General features: G+C 39.8%; 1 protein-coding gene across 4 annotated transcripts in view; it reads right to left on the bottom strand.

The window, feature by feature from the left end:
• Nucleotides 1-15,943, bottom strand: part of LOC310649627 (KAT8 regulatory NSL complex subunit 1-like) — a 133,160-nt gene that overhangs the window by 31,037 nt on the left and 86,180 nt on the right. For all 4 annotated transcript variants that reach the window (XM_083378227.1, XM_083378228.1, XM_083378229.1 and 1 more), the window contains exon 3: nt 11,750-11,891. In XM_083378227.1, the coding sequence (XP_083234353.1) occupies nt 11,750-11,891 (142 nt within the window). The remainder of the gene's footprint in view (nt 1-11,749; nt 11,892-15,943) is intronic.

Below are 15,943 nucleotides of genomic sequence, written 5' to 3'. Positions count from 1 at the left end.
AAGATTTTAGAGAACTTTTGTATCAAAATCAAATATTTTTGTTATCATAAAACACAAAGCTATGGACAGTGGCTTTAAAAAAGGTTTTGTCTGTTTATTCTCCAAAATCATTCAAGTAAAGAAATGCTGTCATTTCTCAAGCACTTTGTAAAAAGTTTTAAATTAAAGGTCTCCAACCTTTGGGGCACCAGGGACTGGTTCCGTGGAGAAAGGTTTTTCCACAGACAGGAGAGTGCATGGTTTTACGTGCTGCCTGCATCCCTCAGATGGCGATTTGCTTGTTTGCGCGGACCAATTGCTGGCATGCCACGGCCTGGTATCGGTCCACAGTCCGGAGGTTGGGAACCCCTGTGCTAAACTACCAGGCTTCATCACTACTTCTAGTGCAAATTTAAGTTTTGTGAGTTTAGACCACAATAATTCAATTATTTAGTATTATTTATTAAATTTATTTGCTACCCATCTCAACTGCATGGTAACTGTGGGTGGCTTACAATATCAAAGAGCAACCTTTAAACAGTTCACACAATCCTCACCGTTGTCAATGTGGCCACCACTCAAAGTGAAAGCATAAAGTTAGTTGTTCTTTTTGCTTAGAAGCAGTGACCGCAATTTGGGTTGGCAATTCAGTGTTAAATGGAAAATCATGTGACCTTGATGTAGGAGTTTACTTTAGCTTTCTCTATTAATTCTATTTGTCAAAAGTTGGTTGCGAAGTAAGCAAGTGATGACCATGGGACATTGTGATGGTCATAAAAGTATGCAAGCTGTGACATGCCACATGGCAATCGCATGACACAAGAACACTGCAACAGATGTAAATATGGATTTTTTTAAAAGAACACTACTGCTAACTTCAAGCCGTTACTAAATAAGGCAATCTATGAAAGCAAGGACTACCTGTACTTTTATTCTTATATAAAGATCAGAAATAAGCAGTAATAATGGAAGTTTGTGGAGCCAGCAGCGGCTGTTTTGCCAAATTATGGGGTTTGCCTATGATGCCAATACCAGGAATCAGCCCTTCACATTTTTTGTATCGGAGGTCAAAATTATTCAGCTTATAAATCTAACTTCTAACTCATTTGCCTATTTGAAGGAATAGAGGAGTGGGAAACAGAAAGAAAGAAAGAAAGAAAGAAAGAAAGAAAGAAAGAAAGAAAGAAAGAAAGAAAGAAAGAAAGAAAGAAAGAAAGAAAGAAAGAAAGAAAGAAAGAACAGCATTCTGTAAACATCAGGATTTCTTTCAACAGCAATGCACTAGTATGAAACAATTTCAAAACAGACCATGAGAAACTGATGCATTCCAAATGGATTCATATAGCAACTACCACCTTAAGCTAACAAAACGCTTTCTTATTCACCCACCAAATGACCATGTGTGCTTTCAGTGCCAAGAATGGATCCAGAAGCACTCCAAACTATGTACCCAACCTTTCATTAGACTGCAACAGATGCAACCTACCTGCCCAGATATGCACCCTCTTATCTAGACTAAATAAAAATGATACAAAGGAAGTCCAAAGAAAGCAAATTCCAATAAAAATATCTGTCCAGGCCATTTATTACGAATACAAAAATGTTTAACGAAGACTCCAAAATGCCTTCCATTGTTCTGTACCAGCCTGCTACCGGCCCTGCAGAAAAGGCAGGGACAACCCCTTTTACAAGAAGGCAAGAGGCTGGAACTAAGCCTACCAAATTTATGGGTACAAAAGCAAACAAGACACGAACCATGAAACAGGAGCTATTCAAGCGGTTGCCTTCAGCAAACCAGCCCTCCCATGCATTCCCCTTTTATACAGTGCAGGGCGTGGCTTCTCTCTGCCTCCTTCTGAGGTGCCCCATTGCCTTCCTCTGTTTACTCCTGATTGACTGCCTCCTGCGTCGGGCGTCCTTGAACAGGGCCAGCTGTGGGTCATCTTCATCCACGCTGTCAGGCTCACACAGCTGGGTCTCCGTTGTGACCAGGTGGGAGGGGCCTGGCTGAGGGCTCTCATCAGCAAGCTCTCCAACCCCCCCTCAGCAAGCTCTTCAACACCCCCCTCATCCTCTGAGTCGTCCGACTCAACTGCCGAACCCACAGGCTGACCCTGAATCACAACATCCATCCCTACCTACTTTTTCTATTTTGGAATTAGTCTATACTTGTTAGCTCATGTTGGGATAACAAAAACGTATTTCCCCAAAGCAAAAACTTCCCGCTTTTGTTCCATTCAAAGTTTCAGATCTTTTGCCAATCTAATAAAATAATGTAAACTGGAACAGAATCATCAACAGCCTGCAAGCCATCAACATTTACGTTTGTGGAATACAACTTCAACTGCACTATACATCAATGTCACAACTACTGTTTAATATACATGGAAGATGTATATTAAAGCCACTTTCATCCCATTTGAAGGGGAAACGTTACTTCTCTGTCAAGACTATAGTTAGCAGCCAACATGTCTACCTGTCAATTATTTTTCATTCTTGTGTGACCAGTTGACTAATGCCTTTTTAATTTGTATAATATATTGCCTAAAGTGCTGGACTTGAGTGAAGAAAACCCAGGTTCAAGTCCTTAAAGATCTCACTAAATGTTTGTGGATCAGCCATTTTCCCTCAGCCCAATTTTCCTTGTGCTTATAAAAGTATGCCTTCTGGAGCATTTCGAAAAGGTAAGATTATAAATGCAATCAATGTGCAAACAAGTGTTATCTACAGCAGACATGTCAAAGACAAGGCCCGGGGGCCGGATCCGGCCCGTGAAGTGGTTTCATGTGGCCCGCGAAGCCATCCTGGAAACAGTGAGGGAACGGCCCCCACTGCCTTGGCCCTGGCCCAGAGACCCTCCTCCTGCCAGAGACCCTCAGATCTGTCCCACTCCTGCCCAGGCCCCCATAGGCACCCTTGATGCGAACGATATAGAGCTGGCCACGCCCACCCAGGAGGCCATACGCACTCTAGTCATGCCCACCCAGTAGGCCACGCCCACCCTGGCCATACCCACCTGGCCCCCTGAGGGCAACCACAATACTGATGCGGCCCTCAATGAAATTGAGTTTGACACCCCTGATCTACAGGGCAAGCCATCACAATAATTAGTCTAAGATAAAGAGTAAACCATATACTGGTTCAAATTAAGAGGTTTACAAGGATCCCACATTTTGGGGGGCAATATGCTGACTCTGTAAACTGCTTAGAAAGGGCTGTAAAGCACTATGAAGCGGAATATAAGTCTAAGTGCTATTGTGATATAGCAATTCAATATTCCTAGATAAATTCCAGCAAAAGAGATGCAATCCCACTAGCCAGGGTAATCTACAATCATAATTTGGATTTTGCTTTTCCTGAATGCCTGTTAGTATAACATGTGTTAAAATATACTACTGTGCTTGAAAGATTTATATTTTGAAAATAAATCTGTCTAAAATGCATACTGAAATGCACATTTCATATTGTTTAAAGATCAATGAAAATTAAAATTCATTGGAAAACTAGGACAGTGCTTAACAAATGTCAAATCAGAAATGGACTGATTTGCTCAGGCCCAATTCAATCCTATTCAATGCAATTACACATTTGTTAATGACAGCTTCTTCACTGTAAGATTCAAGTGTGATCAAATGTAAGCAAACTTCTCAAATCAACATATACTAGGTATGTTGGATTTCAACTACTTTCACTTATAATTAGTCTGATCAATAGCTGTGTTAGCTAGGAAATACAACCAGAAACATTTAGAAGACACCGAAGTAGGTAAGACCTAGATACAGATTTAAACTTATGCATACACAAAATAAAACGATGCATGTATCTTTTATAATGCAAGTGGCAATTCCATTCACAAAGCCTTGCTAAAGATTCTACTCTAAGACACATCTCAGAAACTCAACTTCAGATTGTACTATTTGCTTTTGAGCTAAATCTAAATTTCTCTTTCATTCTATGATATTTATGTTGGGGATCACTATCTGCCTTGCTTTTTTTTAAATGCTAATTTTCAATTAAAAAAAACCAGTTTTGCTATCGTATGAAATTTAAGAAAGCAGTTTGTCTTTGAGATTATCTATCCTAAAGTTGTTTTATTAAGTATTCTAAAGCTAGCAGAAATTTAACCTCTACTCCCTCCCTTCTACTCTATACAGCAACTTTATTCAATAGAACTAGGTTCAGTAATTATCTTCCTTTTCACTTAGCATAAACATTGCACTTTTACCAAATTAGCTGCTTGCCTGGTGCTGCTTTATCTTTTAACATATTCAGACTCACTAATCTACACAATTACCCATAGTCTCTATTTGCAACCATTCATTCAGTGATCATTCAAAGTGAAAAAAGTGACTAATGACTGCTTTCCACACACTGCAACATACCCATGGTTACATGATCAAAATACAGATGCTAGGCAACTGGCATGTATTTGTAACTGTTGCAGTGTCTCAGGCTTATGTGATCACCCTTTGCAACAAAGTGATTGATTTAGCAACCATGTTACTAATTTAGTAACTGTGCTGATTCATTTAATGACTGTAACAAGGAAGGTCATAAAATGGGACAAAACTGTCTTGCTTAGCAACAGAAATTTTGGGTCAACTGTGATTTTAAGTTGAAGACTACTGCTCCCTTTTGAACATGGGTAGTTAGTTTGCAGGATAACTGCAGGTAGATAGTTTGCAGGATAACTTCTTTGCACATAAAAAGTTCTTGGTTCAATCACTATCTTCTCCAGGAAAATACCTTGTAAGAGGTTGGAATGAAAATTCAGTTCATTGACAACAGTGAATAGATGGTTAAATGATAGCCAGAGGAACCAATGACTTTAGGGTATAAGAGCAGTTTCAAATGATTATTTGTTCTGACTACTATATAAATTGGCCACAGCAACTTCTCTGGTGGCTGCAGTGGTAAGCTTACATACCTTTTTGTAATTTGAATAAACAATGGCTGGATCTAACATCTATTTTACAAAATATGTTTCCTGTAACCATGTGAATATGTAAGTATGTATATTGGAGGTATTTAGTTTATTAGCCAAAACACTGGATTGCTCCCGGAACAACAACAATTAACAACTAGATAACTTCGCTGGATGGTGCTTATGCCTTCTCAAAGTTCCCCAAAGCTAGATCCATGTGCAAGGTTTTAAATGACCTGATTTTAGGAGACAGAAGGTTTGGGGAAGAGAGAGATCTTGCAGTTTACCTCCAACCACAGGACAAAGATTCTCTGACAACTATAAACAGAGGAAAACTTAATCATCTAGAACAGGAGTGTCAAACTGCTGGCCCGGATGCATCATGGCGAAACCGCGCCCACCCCATTGCCAGCAATGGAAAAAGTCACAATACATCGCGACATGTTACGTGACGTGAGTTTGATACCCCTGATCTAGAAGGCTGAGATTCATCAGCTAACAATGACAGAGAAAATTGCATTATATGGAATAAGTTAGATGGATCTATTAAATGCCACTACTTCAGACACAGATGAATAGTTGCTATCTAGAATTTTAGCCAGAAAAAGTCCCCGAACTACATGAAAATACAATGACAAAACCTGAAACTTTAAATGTGAAGCACACGATCTATCATTGCGTTCAAATCGTTTTTGCTATCTGGATTTCATATAATATTCATCCATTACAATACAATTAAAAATTCTGTTTATTCAGCAAGAACTCTTCTGCTTAAAATTTTCCTCAAGCTGGGGAAGGATAACTCAGGATTGATTCAACTGAAAGGCTACAAAGCTGACCTAGAAGGTCATCGGTACAGTACACTTTCTGAAGTGGAGTTCTGCAAAACTGATGGGTTTGTAAGAGGTCCCTAGGAGTTCCATGAGAAATTGCAACTGAAAAATAAATGAACATTGCTTTTTGAACTTTGAATGCCACACAATGCTATTTTTATAACTCAGCTGCCAACAGCCTCTTCACTGTTGTAAAAATATGGACTGCGTAAGTTAGAAATGAGTTTTATTGTAAACTTTGGTGGGAGGGGGGGTGTTGATTTTTATGAAGGGATTCAAATTATCTAAAAATTATTTCAAGTTTTATCTGGGATACAAAGGTGCAGAATGGTATTTGGGCAGTCATTTTCTGTATTTGCTATTTTTTATGGTACAGAGTCATGATAATTTGAAGATATTTCAAGGTTGGTCCTGTCTCACTTGATGCTCTGCAGACGTATCTAATGTCAGCTCCTGTATGCTCTTCTCCATGCCAGAAGAACAAATAGCATTGGACTTCATCTCCCCAAGGCAACAGGTTGTGCAAGACTGCTACTGCTTAATTGCAATAGATATGGAAGATTCAGACAAAGGACAAAATTTCTCCTTAGCACTTTTTCCTCCTGAATAGTGTCTGGTTCTCATTTATACAGGTCACAGAGAAATAGGAGAAACATATGAATCTAGTAGACTAATAAAACATCCTGAAACCACTTTACGGCCTAGTTCAGTGGTGGCGAAACTATGGCATGCGTGCCAGAGGCGGCACTCAGAGCCTTCTCTGTGGGCACGCATGACATGCCACAGAGATGGCAACTGTCCCTCTTCAACCAGCTGCCTGCTAACTCGCCGAGGTCCCATGTGGCTGGATGCATCCCGGCATGGCTGGTTTCCCTCCCCCCCCCGGTCCCATCCCTCCTGACCTCGTATGCTCTCCTTTTCCACTGCATCGCCTCCTCAACTGTTGGCAATCCATCCATCTAAGAGGCGGCTTCTTTGAACTGCTGGTGATGGGCTATGGAACCCCAGAGTGCACCGGTCAAGGGGCCAGCAGACTCTGGTTGCTGATGGACACTGTCGGCCCCCATGCACTCGCTGGCCTCTGTGTGCGGGGGCTGATGGTGTCAGGCAGCAGCCGCTCCGGCCCTTGCCCTGCCTCATGGCAATGGCACCCCCACCCTGCTTTGCCTCACCCCGCAGGATGAGCCTACTGCCTACTACCCCACCTACCAGAAAACCCCTGGATCTCCAACCCTGCCCACCCCCCACATGCGTCCCTCCCCACGAGCAACATTGAGGTGACCACGCCTACCTTGGCCACTCCCACCCAGTGGGCCACACCCACCTGGCAACTGGTGATAAATAAGTGGGTTTTGGGTTGCAGTTTGAGCACTCGGTCTCTAAAAGGTTCACCATCACTGGCCTAGTTGTTGTAGCTATGTCAGCAAAGATAAAACAATCCTATCTACTAAAAATTGTCCAAAGAATAGATGTATGTTTTTATTTAATTTATATAGCTGACCAATTCAAACAATGTGATTCTGGGCCAAATGCAATAAAAATAATCATTAAACAAACAAAAAAACACACCTCTGAGCAATTTTTAAAAACAACCCAGTATGTAAACAATCAAATATAATAATTAAATAAGCAAAACTTGATTTCACTCAACTGGATCCAAATGCCTGTGAAAAAAGCTACATATTAAATACTTATTCCAATGATTGCTATCACTACATCCCTATGCAGTGTTGTTTTGCAATGCTGTTTTATCTTTTCTTAATAAAATTCTTTGCATTTTACTTTAATTTGGCTATTTCTGTCAAAATCCATAGAAAAGGCTTAACTTTTTTATTGGTTTTTGTTAGTCAAAGATATGGACAGAGTGCTTGGGTGTTATGCACCACCCTCTTAAAATGTTTTGTTATTTTGGATTATTATATCTGGCAGGGGTTAAGAATAAATTAAATCTCATAATTAATAAATGTAAAAGAGAAAGTAAACAGTGCTATTTTTGAAAGAACTGACTGTTAGGACATTTTTCAACAAAGTAAGAATGGTTCCAATTGTCTTATGGGTTAGGTTTAATTATTACATTTTGAGGCAATAGCTTTGCTGGCTGAACTTGGGTTTTTGGCACAAAACCTCATTTACTCTGAATGTCATCTTGTACCAGGGAAAGCAGCACCTGGTTCTTTTTAAATCAAGGGAGGTTACTCCACTATCACTCACATCAATCACATGGGCTGTGGCAATCGGGAATTGTAATAATAATTGTAGAGGAGTACAAGATTCTTCATCTTATCTAAATCATGCTGCAACATCAGAGACCAGAAACCATAATTCTCACCTTGGAAACCAGCATACCTGCTCAATCTCAAGGCCTTATTTCTAGAAGAAGACTTCATAGACCTTGAAATCCAGCTGTTACTTAATGCTAGATCATACTGTAATAAGGTCACCTCGTCAACAATTTGATCCTGGATAAGAAGACTGACCTCGCATGTATTATCAACACATGGTCTGGTGTCATGGTCATGCTTCTTATGTCTGTGTCATTTCTCTGAAATGTGCCCTTCCAGGTTTCAAGGGCAGATCATCTCTATGGTCTAGGTCAGGGGTCGGCAACCGGAAAAAGGAAAAGAGCCACTCAGAACCGGTTCCATCACACAAACAAAAAAGTGGGAGCCGCAAAAAGTGCGCGCGCGTGTGTCCACTCACGCGCAGGCGCAAAATGGGAGGCACCTGCGCGACGACAGGTCTCCCCTTTGGAGAGGTGCGCGCCGTCCTGTTCGGAGACCTGCCGATTTCGTCAAACATGGACGAACGCGGCAGCTGTGCAAACGGGATGGCGGCGGTTTGGAGAGTGTGCGCACACCTCTTCCAAGCCGCCGCCGTCCGGAGACCTGCCGCATTCGTCAAACATTGACGAACACGGCAGTTGTGCAAACGGGATGGCGGCGGTTTGGAGTGCGCGCGCACCTCTCCCAAGCCGCCGCCATCCGGAGACCTGCCATGTTCGTCAAACATGGATGAACGCAGCAGCTGTGCAAACGGGATGGCGGCGGTTTGGCGAGTGCGCGCGCACCTCTCCCAAGCCGCCGCCGTCCGGAGACCTGCCACGTTCGTCAAACATGGATGAACACAGCAGCTGTGCAAACGGGATGGCGGCGGTTTGGCGAGTGCGCGCGCACTCTCCAAACCGCTGCCATCCTGTTTGCACAGCTGCCGTGTTCGTCAATGTTTGACGAACGCGGCAGGTCTCCGGACGGGACAGCGGCGGGTTGGAGAGGTGCGCGCGCACTCTCCAAACTGCCGGCATCCCGTTTGCACAGCTGCCGCGTTCGTCCATGTTTGACGAACGCAGGAGACGGCTCAAAGAGCCGCATGTGGCTCCGGAGCCGCGGGTTGCCGAACCGTGGTCTAGGTGTTGAGTTTGCAATGAAACAGACCTAGTGTGATGGTCCTGGAGGATTTCCACTTGCTTTTCTCTATGCCCAGAGTCAGAAACTGTTGGGGTTTTTGACAACTATGGAACTCATCCAGATTCATGAGGGGACACCACAACAGAGGTCATATTTGGATCTGTTTTTCTTGTCTTGGGGAAGTGGCAACATGATGTTGGCAGATGTTAATATTAATCCCATGCTATTCACAGTTCTCCCTTGCAGTTCTCTCTAACTGCTGCAGAGAAAAAGACCCTATCTGATTAGCTGGTCTCAGGTGACTGATTGCCCAGTGGAGTTTCAGAGGTAATTATATTATAGATTCATTATTAATTATAGATTATACCCAAAGCTCTGATCATGGTTTAGAGGCCTTAATTATGGCCTGGAATAAGCATAGAAGAGCCTTGGATCAAACTGTACCTGTGTGGGGTCCCTATTATCATAGATCCTACAGAGTTGCCTGGTTTAACAAAGAACTCCAGGATATGAAGTGATGAAAGGGACACCTAGAGCACTGATGAAGAAAAACAAAGAGCAAATTCAACCAAGCACAGGTAAACAACCTTTATCAGGACTTAGCTTTTGATGATAAGAGTAATGAAGTGAGCTTATTTCTCTGTTTTTTATTGTACCTGCAGATAGCTAGCCACCAGTCAAAATGTAGAAACATAACCACGGGAGTCAGCCTTTGAAACTGGGTTGTAAGGAACTTTGGGTAGGTCCATTATAACTTCAAATGGTCACTTAGTAACCAGTCATAAACTGAGGACTACCTGTAAGTGTTTCTGCCTGCATCAATCCTTGTTCCTTGACTTATCTTTCAGTATCAAAAATCTTTCCTGATCATCCCAATTTAGTGCCACAATCTGGAAGACTTTCCCAAGTTTTTAGGGAGACTGTTAACCTGGTCTTAAAAGAGGGAATTGTTCACAATATAGAGGCTGCCATCACAAATTGCTAGCCCTAACTCTTACTCCTAACATGAAAAAGGGAAACCACTAACCATTTCTGCTGGAATAATTGATAATTAACTCTGTAGCACTCTGTAGTGCCATTCAAATGTACTGCCACTATTCTACACTATTCTATTTTAAGCAAACCAACAAAATGTCCTAATTTCCTCCTATACATTTCTGTTTAATCTTATGAATTACATCCAGTAATGACAGAAAGCAAAAGTAAAATGGTTGTACCCAAATGAGTGTCCAACAGATACAATGCATATGAATTAAATCTATCCTGATTCATGAAAGAAGAGTAATCCAGTATCAACAAATGCAAAGTACATTTTTTAAACAATCAATTTGCCACAGAGTGTGTACTACCTTGAGACTTCTGTAGAGTTCTTCATCAAGCAGGAAATGCGATAGAGAGACAACGTGACTGAATTAGTCATTTGTAAATACTATTTATATCAAATTTTACCTAGCATATAGGACAAAGAAGCAAATGCATTTCTGGATATATATTTATGACAGCTGTAACTCAAATTTCCTTCTCTCTTCCCTTGAGAAAGGTCCTGGAAAGTCAGAGAGCAAAAATAAAGGCACAATTATCATTATATTAGCAAGGCCAGTGGGGTTCAGGACCGGTGTCCCTGGTAAAAGTCAACTGAAGTCAACTTTCATATCTAGTAATTGAAATGAACAGATTAAATTACAAATTAATCAATCAAATTACATGTTTTCCTAGTAGTATCAAATTCCTATTTGGCCTAATATGGGGGTATTTATTATTTTCCAAGATTAAAATGCCACTTTAATCATAGTTGATGCTAAATGCTCCAATACGTTAGCAAAAAAATTAAATCAATTAAAAATTATCATCATCATACTATGGAATGACACTCTCTCTAAGAACTAATCACCTCCTGTGAGGTGGGAATTCAACATTCTATCCATCTCCAAAGGCTTTCAAAACTAGTCAGGCTCAAGTAGGTTTACTAAATACCAGCAGGGTTGGGCTGATCTGATCTACTTATTTTACTTCTTTTTCCCTTTCTGTGCCACATATTTCTGGAGAATTTGAAGCCTGGTAAACTGAACATATTAATGAAAATAAGCCAGCAAGTTGCTCTGCAACATCTGCTAAAATGTAGTTCTAACATCATTCACATAGTTATATCTGGTGATAAAAATGCTAAGACATATGAAGCCATAAAATCTTGTCACCCTCCCCTAATACAAGCAATGCAAAACATACATTAAAGTATTTGCAGTATAAGTAGTCCTCAGTTTATGATAATTGGGGAAAAAATTTCCATTGCTAAGCTAGGTGATTGTTAAATGAGTCACACATGATTTTATGACCTTTCTTGCCACAGCTGCTAAATGAATCACATGGTTGTAAATGGCAATTATCTGACTTCAGGATGCTGCAATTGTCAAAAAATACATGACAGTTACCAAGTGCCTGAGTTTTGATGAAGTGACCTTAGGGGTTCTGTGATGGTCGTAAGTGCTGAGTACTAGTTTTAAGTTCAGTGCCATTGTAACTTTGAAGAGTCACTAAACCAATGGTTCTAAGTTGAGGACTACCTGTAATAAACGGTAAAGGTCCAAAAGAAGTAACTTTTGTTTTCTTACCTTGTGGGCTCGAATTTGTTTGTATATATCTGTTTGCTGCCGGATTCGGTACTCTAAATCTGAGACATGAGCTTGAAGCCAGTTCCAGCGACTGACAATAGCAGCTCTGTCTGCTGCCCACTGCCATTCTGACCTTCGCCTCCTGGAAAGAGAGAAATGAGCATTCTGTATTGATGATTGCACACACACTGCCCCAATTCAAGAACTACCCCACCCTGACTGTTATGTCTTTTTTAATAGCCTTTTTAAAAAACAGAGTGGGGTGTATAATAATACTCAATTCCAATAGAAATTTGGAATAAAAAATATGCAAAGAACCGTTAGAGATGAGCATCTAGATTTCCTTGATTACATCTAACTAAAGTACTCCTGACACATTTGCCTAACCTTTCTCATCAATCTCTAAGATTGGCAACTTACTGATTCCAAAATATTAGGAGTTTCCTGTTTCCTATAAATATTCTTAAATAAAATAAAGCTATAGTTGTTTTGATAACATTCTCAATAGAAATGTGATCATGTTGTCCTTGCATCCTTTCAGCCTTTCCAGCCCTCTTTATCAACCCTGTATCTCCTCCAAAATGGAATGGAAATTTCCAACTAGAAACACAGGAAAACTTGACTCCAAATAAGGCTTCATAATATCTAAGAGGGATATTTTTACTATGCAAGTCTTAGAAACTAGCTAACACTGCTCTAAAATGTCCTTGGCCTTTTGTGCAAATACTTTTTTAAAAAAGACATCACACTGAAATTAGTTAATAATGATGAACATTCTTGTTAATATTTTCCCAAACCACGTATCATATAGCATTATCAACAGAGACAAAGAAGCATTCACAACATTCCTTTTCAGCTCTATTCAACACAGGACTGTTTTTTGCTCTGGTATGATAAACATAAATCTAATTAGCTATACAAAGCCATCCCACCTGACTACATAATCAATAACTGGCTGAAATAAAAATAATAATAAGAGAAATGGGTTGTACATATAGCAGAAAAAAGGAACTGGATAGTTAGCCAGCTCAAATATATTTCTAGGGAAAATAGGAAAAGTTTTCACAGAAGAATTTATGAACATATCAGAAATAATACGTTCATAAATTCTTCTGCGAAAACTTTCTTGTCTTTCCCAAGGAGAAAGACAAATCAGCTTGAATCCTTGATAAGCAGAGCAGACCCTTCTTAACTCTTTCACAGGGTATACCTAATAGTTATGCAGATTGCACTTTAGTCTGGCAAGATTCTTATCTGTGGGCAAGCAATAATTAAGAAAGTACTCTGAATAAGAGCCTCTTGTTGCGGGTGAAGAAGGAGAGTGCAAAACTTGGGTTGAAACTAAACATTAAGAAAACCAAGATCATGGCATCTGGCCCTCTCAATTCCTGGCAAATAGATGGGGAAGAAATGGAGGTAGTGACAGATTTTATTTTCCTGGGCTCCAAGATCACTGCAGATGCGGACTGTAGCCAAGAAATTAAAAGACGCTTGCTCCTTGGGAGGAAAGCCATGGCAAATCTAGACAGCACACTAAAAAGCAGAGACATCACCCTGTCAACAAAAGTGCATATAGTCAAGGCTATGGTCTTCCCAGTCGCAATGTATGGCAGTGAAAGCTGGACCATAAGAAAGGCTGAGCGCCAAAGAATTGAAGCCTTTGAACTATGGTGCTGGAGAAGACTCCTGCGAGTTCCTTGGACTGCAAGGCGATCAAACCGGTCAGTCCTAGAGGAGATCAACCCTGACTGCTCTTTAGAAGGCCAGATCCTGAAGCTAAAACTCAAATACTTTGGCCACCTAATGAGAAGGAAGGACTCACTGGAGAAGAGCCTAATGCTGGGAAAGATTGAGGGCAATAGAAGAAGGGGACGACAGAGAATGAGGTGGCTGGATGGAGTCACTGAAGCAGTAGGGGTGAGCTTAAACGGACTCCAGAAGATGGTAAAGGACAGGAAGGCCTGGAGGAACATTGTCCATAGGGTCGCGATGGGTCGGACACGACTTCGCAACTAACAACAACAACTCTGAATAAATCACTGTAATAATCAGTTAGTTCAATTTCGTTTTAGTTGGGGTTTATACACAGAAGAACTCTCCAAAACAGTAATCCAAGTTTTTAAGTATGCAGAAATTATTTATATTTCAACTTCTATGTTCTTTTGTCCAAAGACTCAGCAAGATATAAATTTTCTCATGTATCAGTGATACTATTCTGATTCCTAAACAAATTAATCAAAGTTACTTAATGTTTATCTTAGAATCTCCTATAAAAAACTTTCCCTAAGAAAACAGTATCATCAAGTGTAATTTGTAGGAAAAGAAATTTCTATGAAAAATTAAGATGAGACTAATTTGATTTTTTTATTCATAATCTGCCATATATTTTCAAACACCCACTGAAAAATAGACTGAATATTGAGTAAAATTGTTTATATACAAATACTGCAGACCAGCATTAATCCCATTGTCTTTTTCATTTTCTAACTATACACATAAATATTCCATCCTTATTATAGTATATATCACACATAAACATATGGTGTAGTTTCACTCTTTAGTATCGTGTTTGAAGGAGTATCAAAGCTCAATTTAGATTATTAGCTGGACTATCAAGAAGTTCTATTGTGAAAATCCCATTTTAATATGAACCCATTAATATCCTCCTTCTGACTTACTTAGAAATTCAAGTTAAAGACATGCTGAGGACTTGTTCTTAACCCAGGGTGTGCTTGTATATATTGGGTGACCTTTCTCTGGTACTTTCAGATTTATCTCAGTCCTTCACATTAAGGCACAGTATTTCAAGTGAGGTCTGAAACAGCTCAAAGACAAATTATGCTGATTAAGTCTAAAATTTACTTTTTGAATTAAGAAAACCCTAAGGTCATTTGCAAATATACTGATAATTACAATATAGTCCTCAAAAATTATCTTCAGAGAAAGGATACAAAAAACATAACTTCCAAAAGGTGTGAAAGGTGAAAATGCACATTAAATATAATTTTTTTGATGAGGAAAAGTACTTTTTTGAACTATCCAATACAAATTCACTTTTAACTAATAAGTTAATTTCAAACTGTATAGTAATATTTGCAAATTGCTGCCTGGTACTTGTTTCTTTACTCAGGTTTATCCCTTCTCTCCTTATAACAATACTGAATTCTGCTATGCTAATCAAAACAATTGCTGACCTGGACTAATATTTCAACTTGCATTTTCAGAGATTATTTGTTTAAGAGCCTTTCCGACGGAAAATGTTGTAGAAAGCCGGGGCCTCAAAAACGTAAAAACATATACACTACTAGCACTAACAAGCGTTTCACTAGGATTTGCTACATTAAAAATGTATATTTTTGTACAAACAGCATTAATTTCATCTAGTAGATGAAATTAGGCTAGAAACTAAACACACACTTGACATAGGTGTGGAGAGTGCATAAAGTACAAAAGTAAGTAAAAGTACATAACACAAAATTAAGATGGACAAAAAAATTTAATGCTAGCTCTAGAGTTCTAGACAGCTTCAAGTTATTTACACCAGAGGAAGCAAGAATTTACTGATTTCAGAATAAACCAGGAGGAATTATTAAATAAACTTTGGATCTCAGTTTGTGCTTTACAAATGAAATACAAATGACAACCTCTGGTTTTATGATTCCTAAGCAAGCCACAGTTCCTGGTCTGCAAGTCACAATAAATACGGCATGAAAAGAGCATGATCTAATCTGTTTACTGTTTATACTGACAACAGAAGCCAATGAGAAAAGATCACCCATCAAATTCTAACATGCTATTCATTAATGGTAAGCCAGAATTCTATAGAATTCTAATGAATGAATATCTAAAAAATCTTCCACATTAGAGCAGCAGGAGAATTTCTTACTTAAGCATTCATAATAGTGAGCCCCAACTGGATTTTCTCACAACTGAACAATTTTTTGCACTTTTTTGTTTTCAAAAGCCTGGTACTGGAATGAGAATGTTACAGAATGCAGATGTAGAGTCTCTCTCTCTCTCTCTCTCTCTCTCTCTCTCTCTCTCTCTCTGTGTGTGTGTGTGTGTGTGTGTGTGTACGCGCGCCTTGAGTCAGTTTTTACTCTTGGCTACTACCTGGATGAGTCCTTGAAGTTTCCTTGGAAAGGTTTTCAGAAAGATTTGCCACTGCCTAAGGCTGAGAGAGACACTGGCCTA

Source organism: Vipera ursinii (assembly GCF_947247035.1).
Source record: "Vipera ursinii genome assembly, chromosome: Z".
NCBI classification, from domain to species: domain Eukaryota; kingdom Metazoa; phylum Chordata; class Lepidosauria; order Squamata; family Viperidae; genus Vipera; species Vipera ursinii.
The sequence above is the reverse complement of the archived record's forward strand: the minus strand, read 5'-3'. Positions and strand labels throughout refer to the sequence as shown.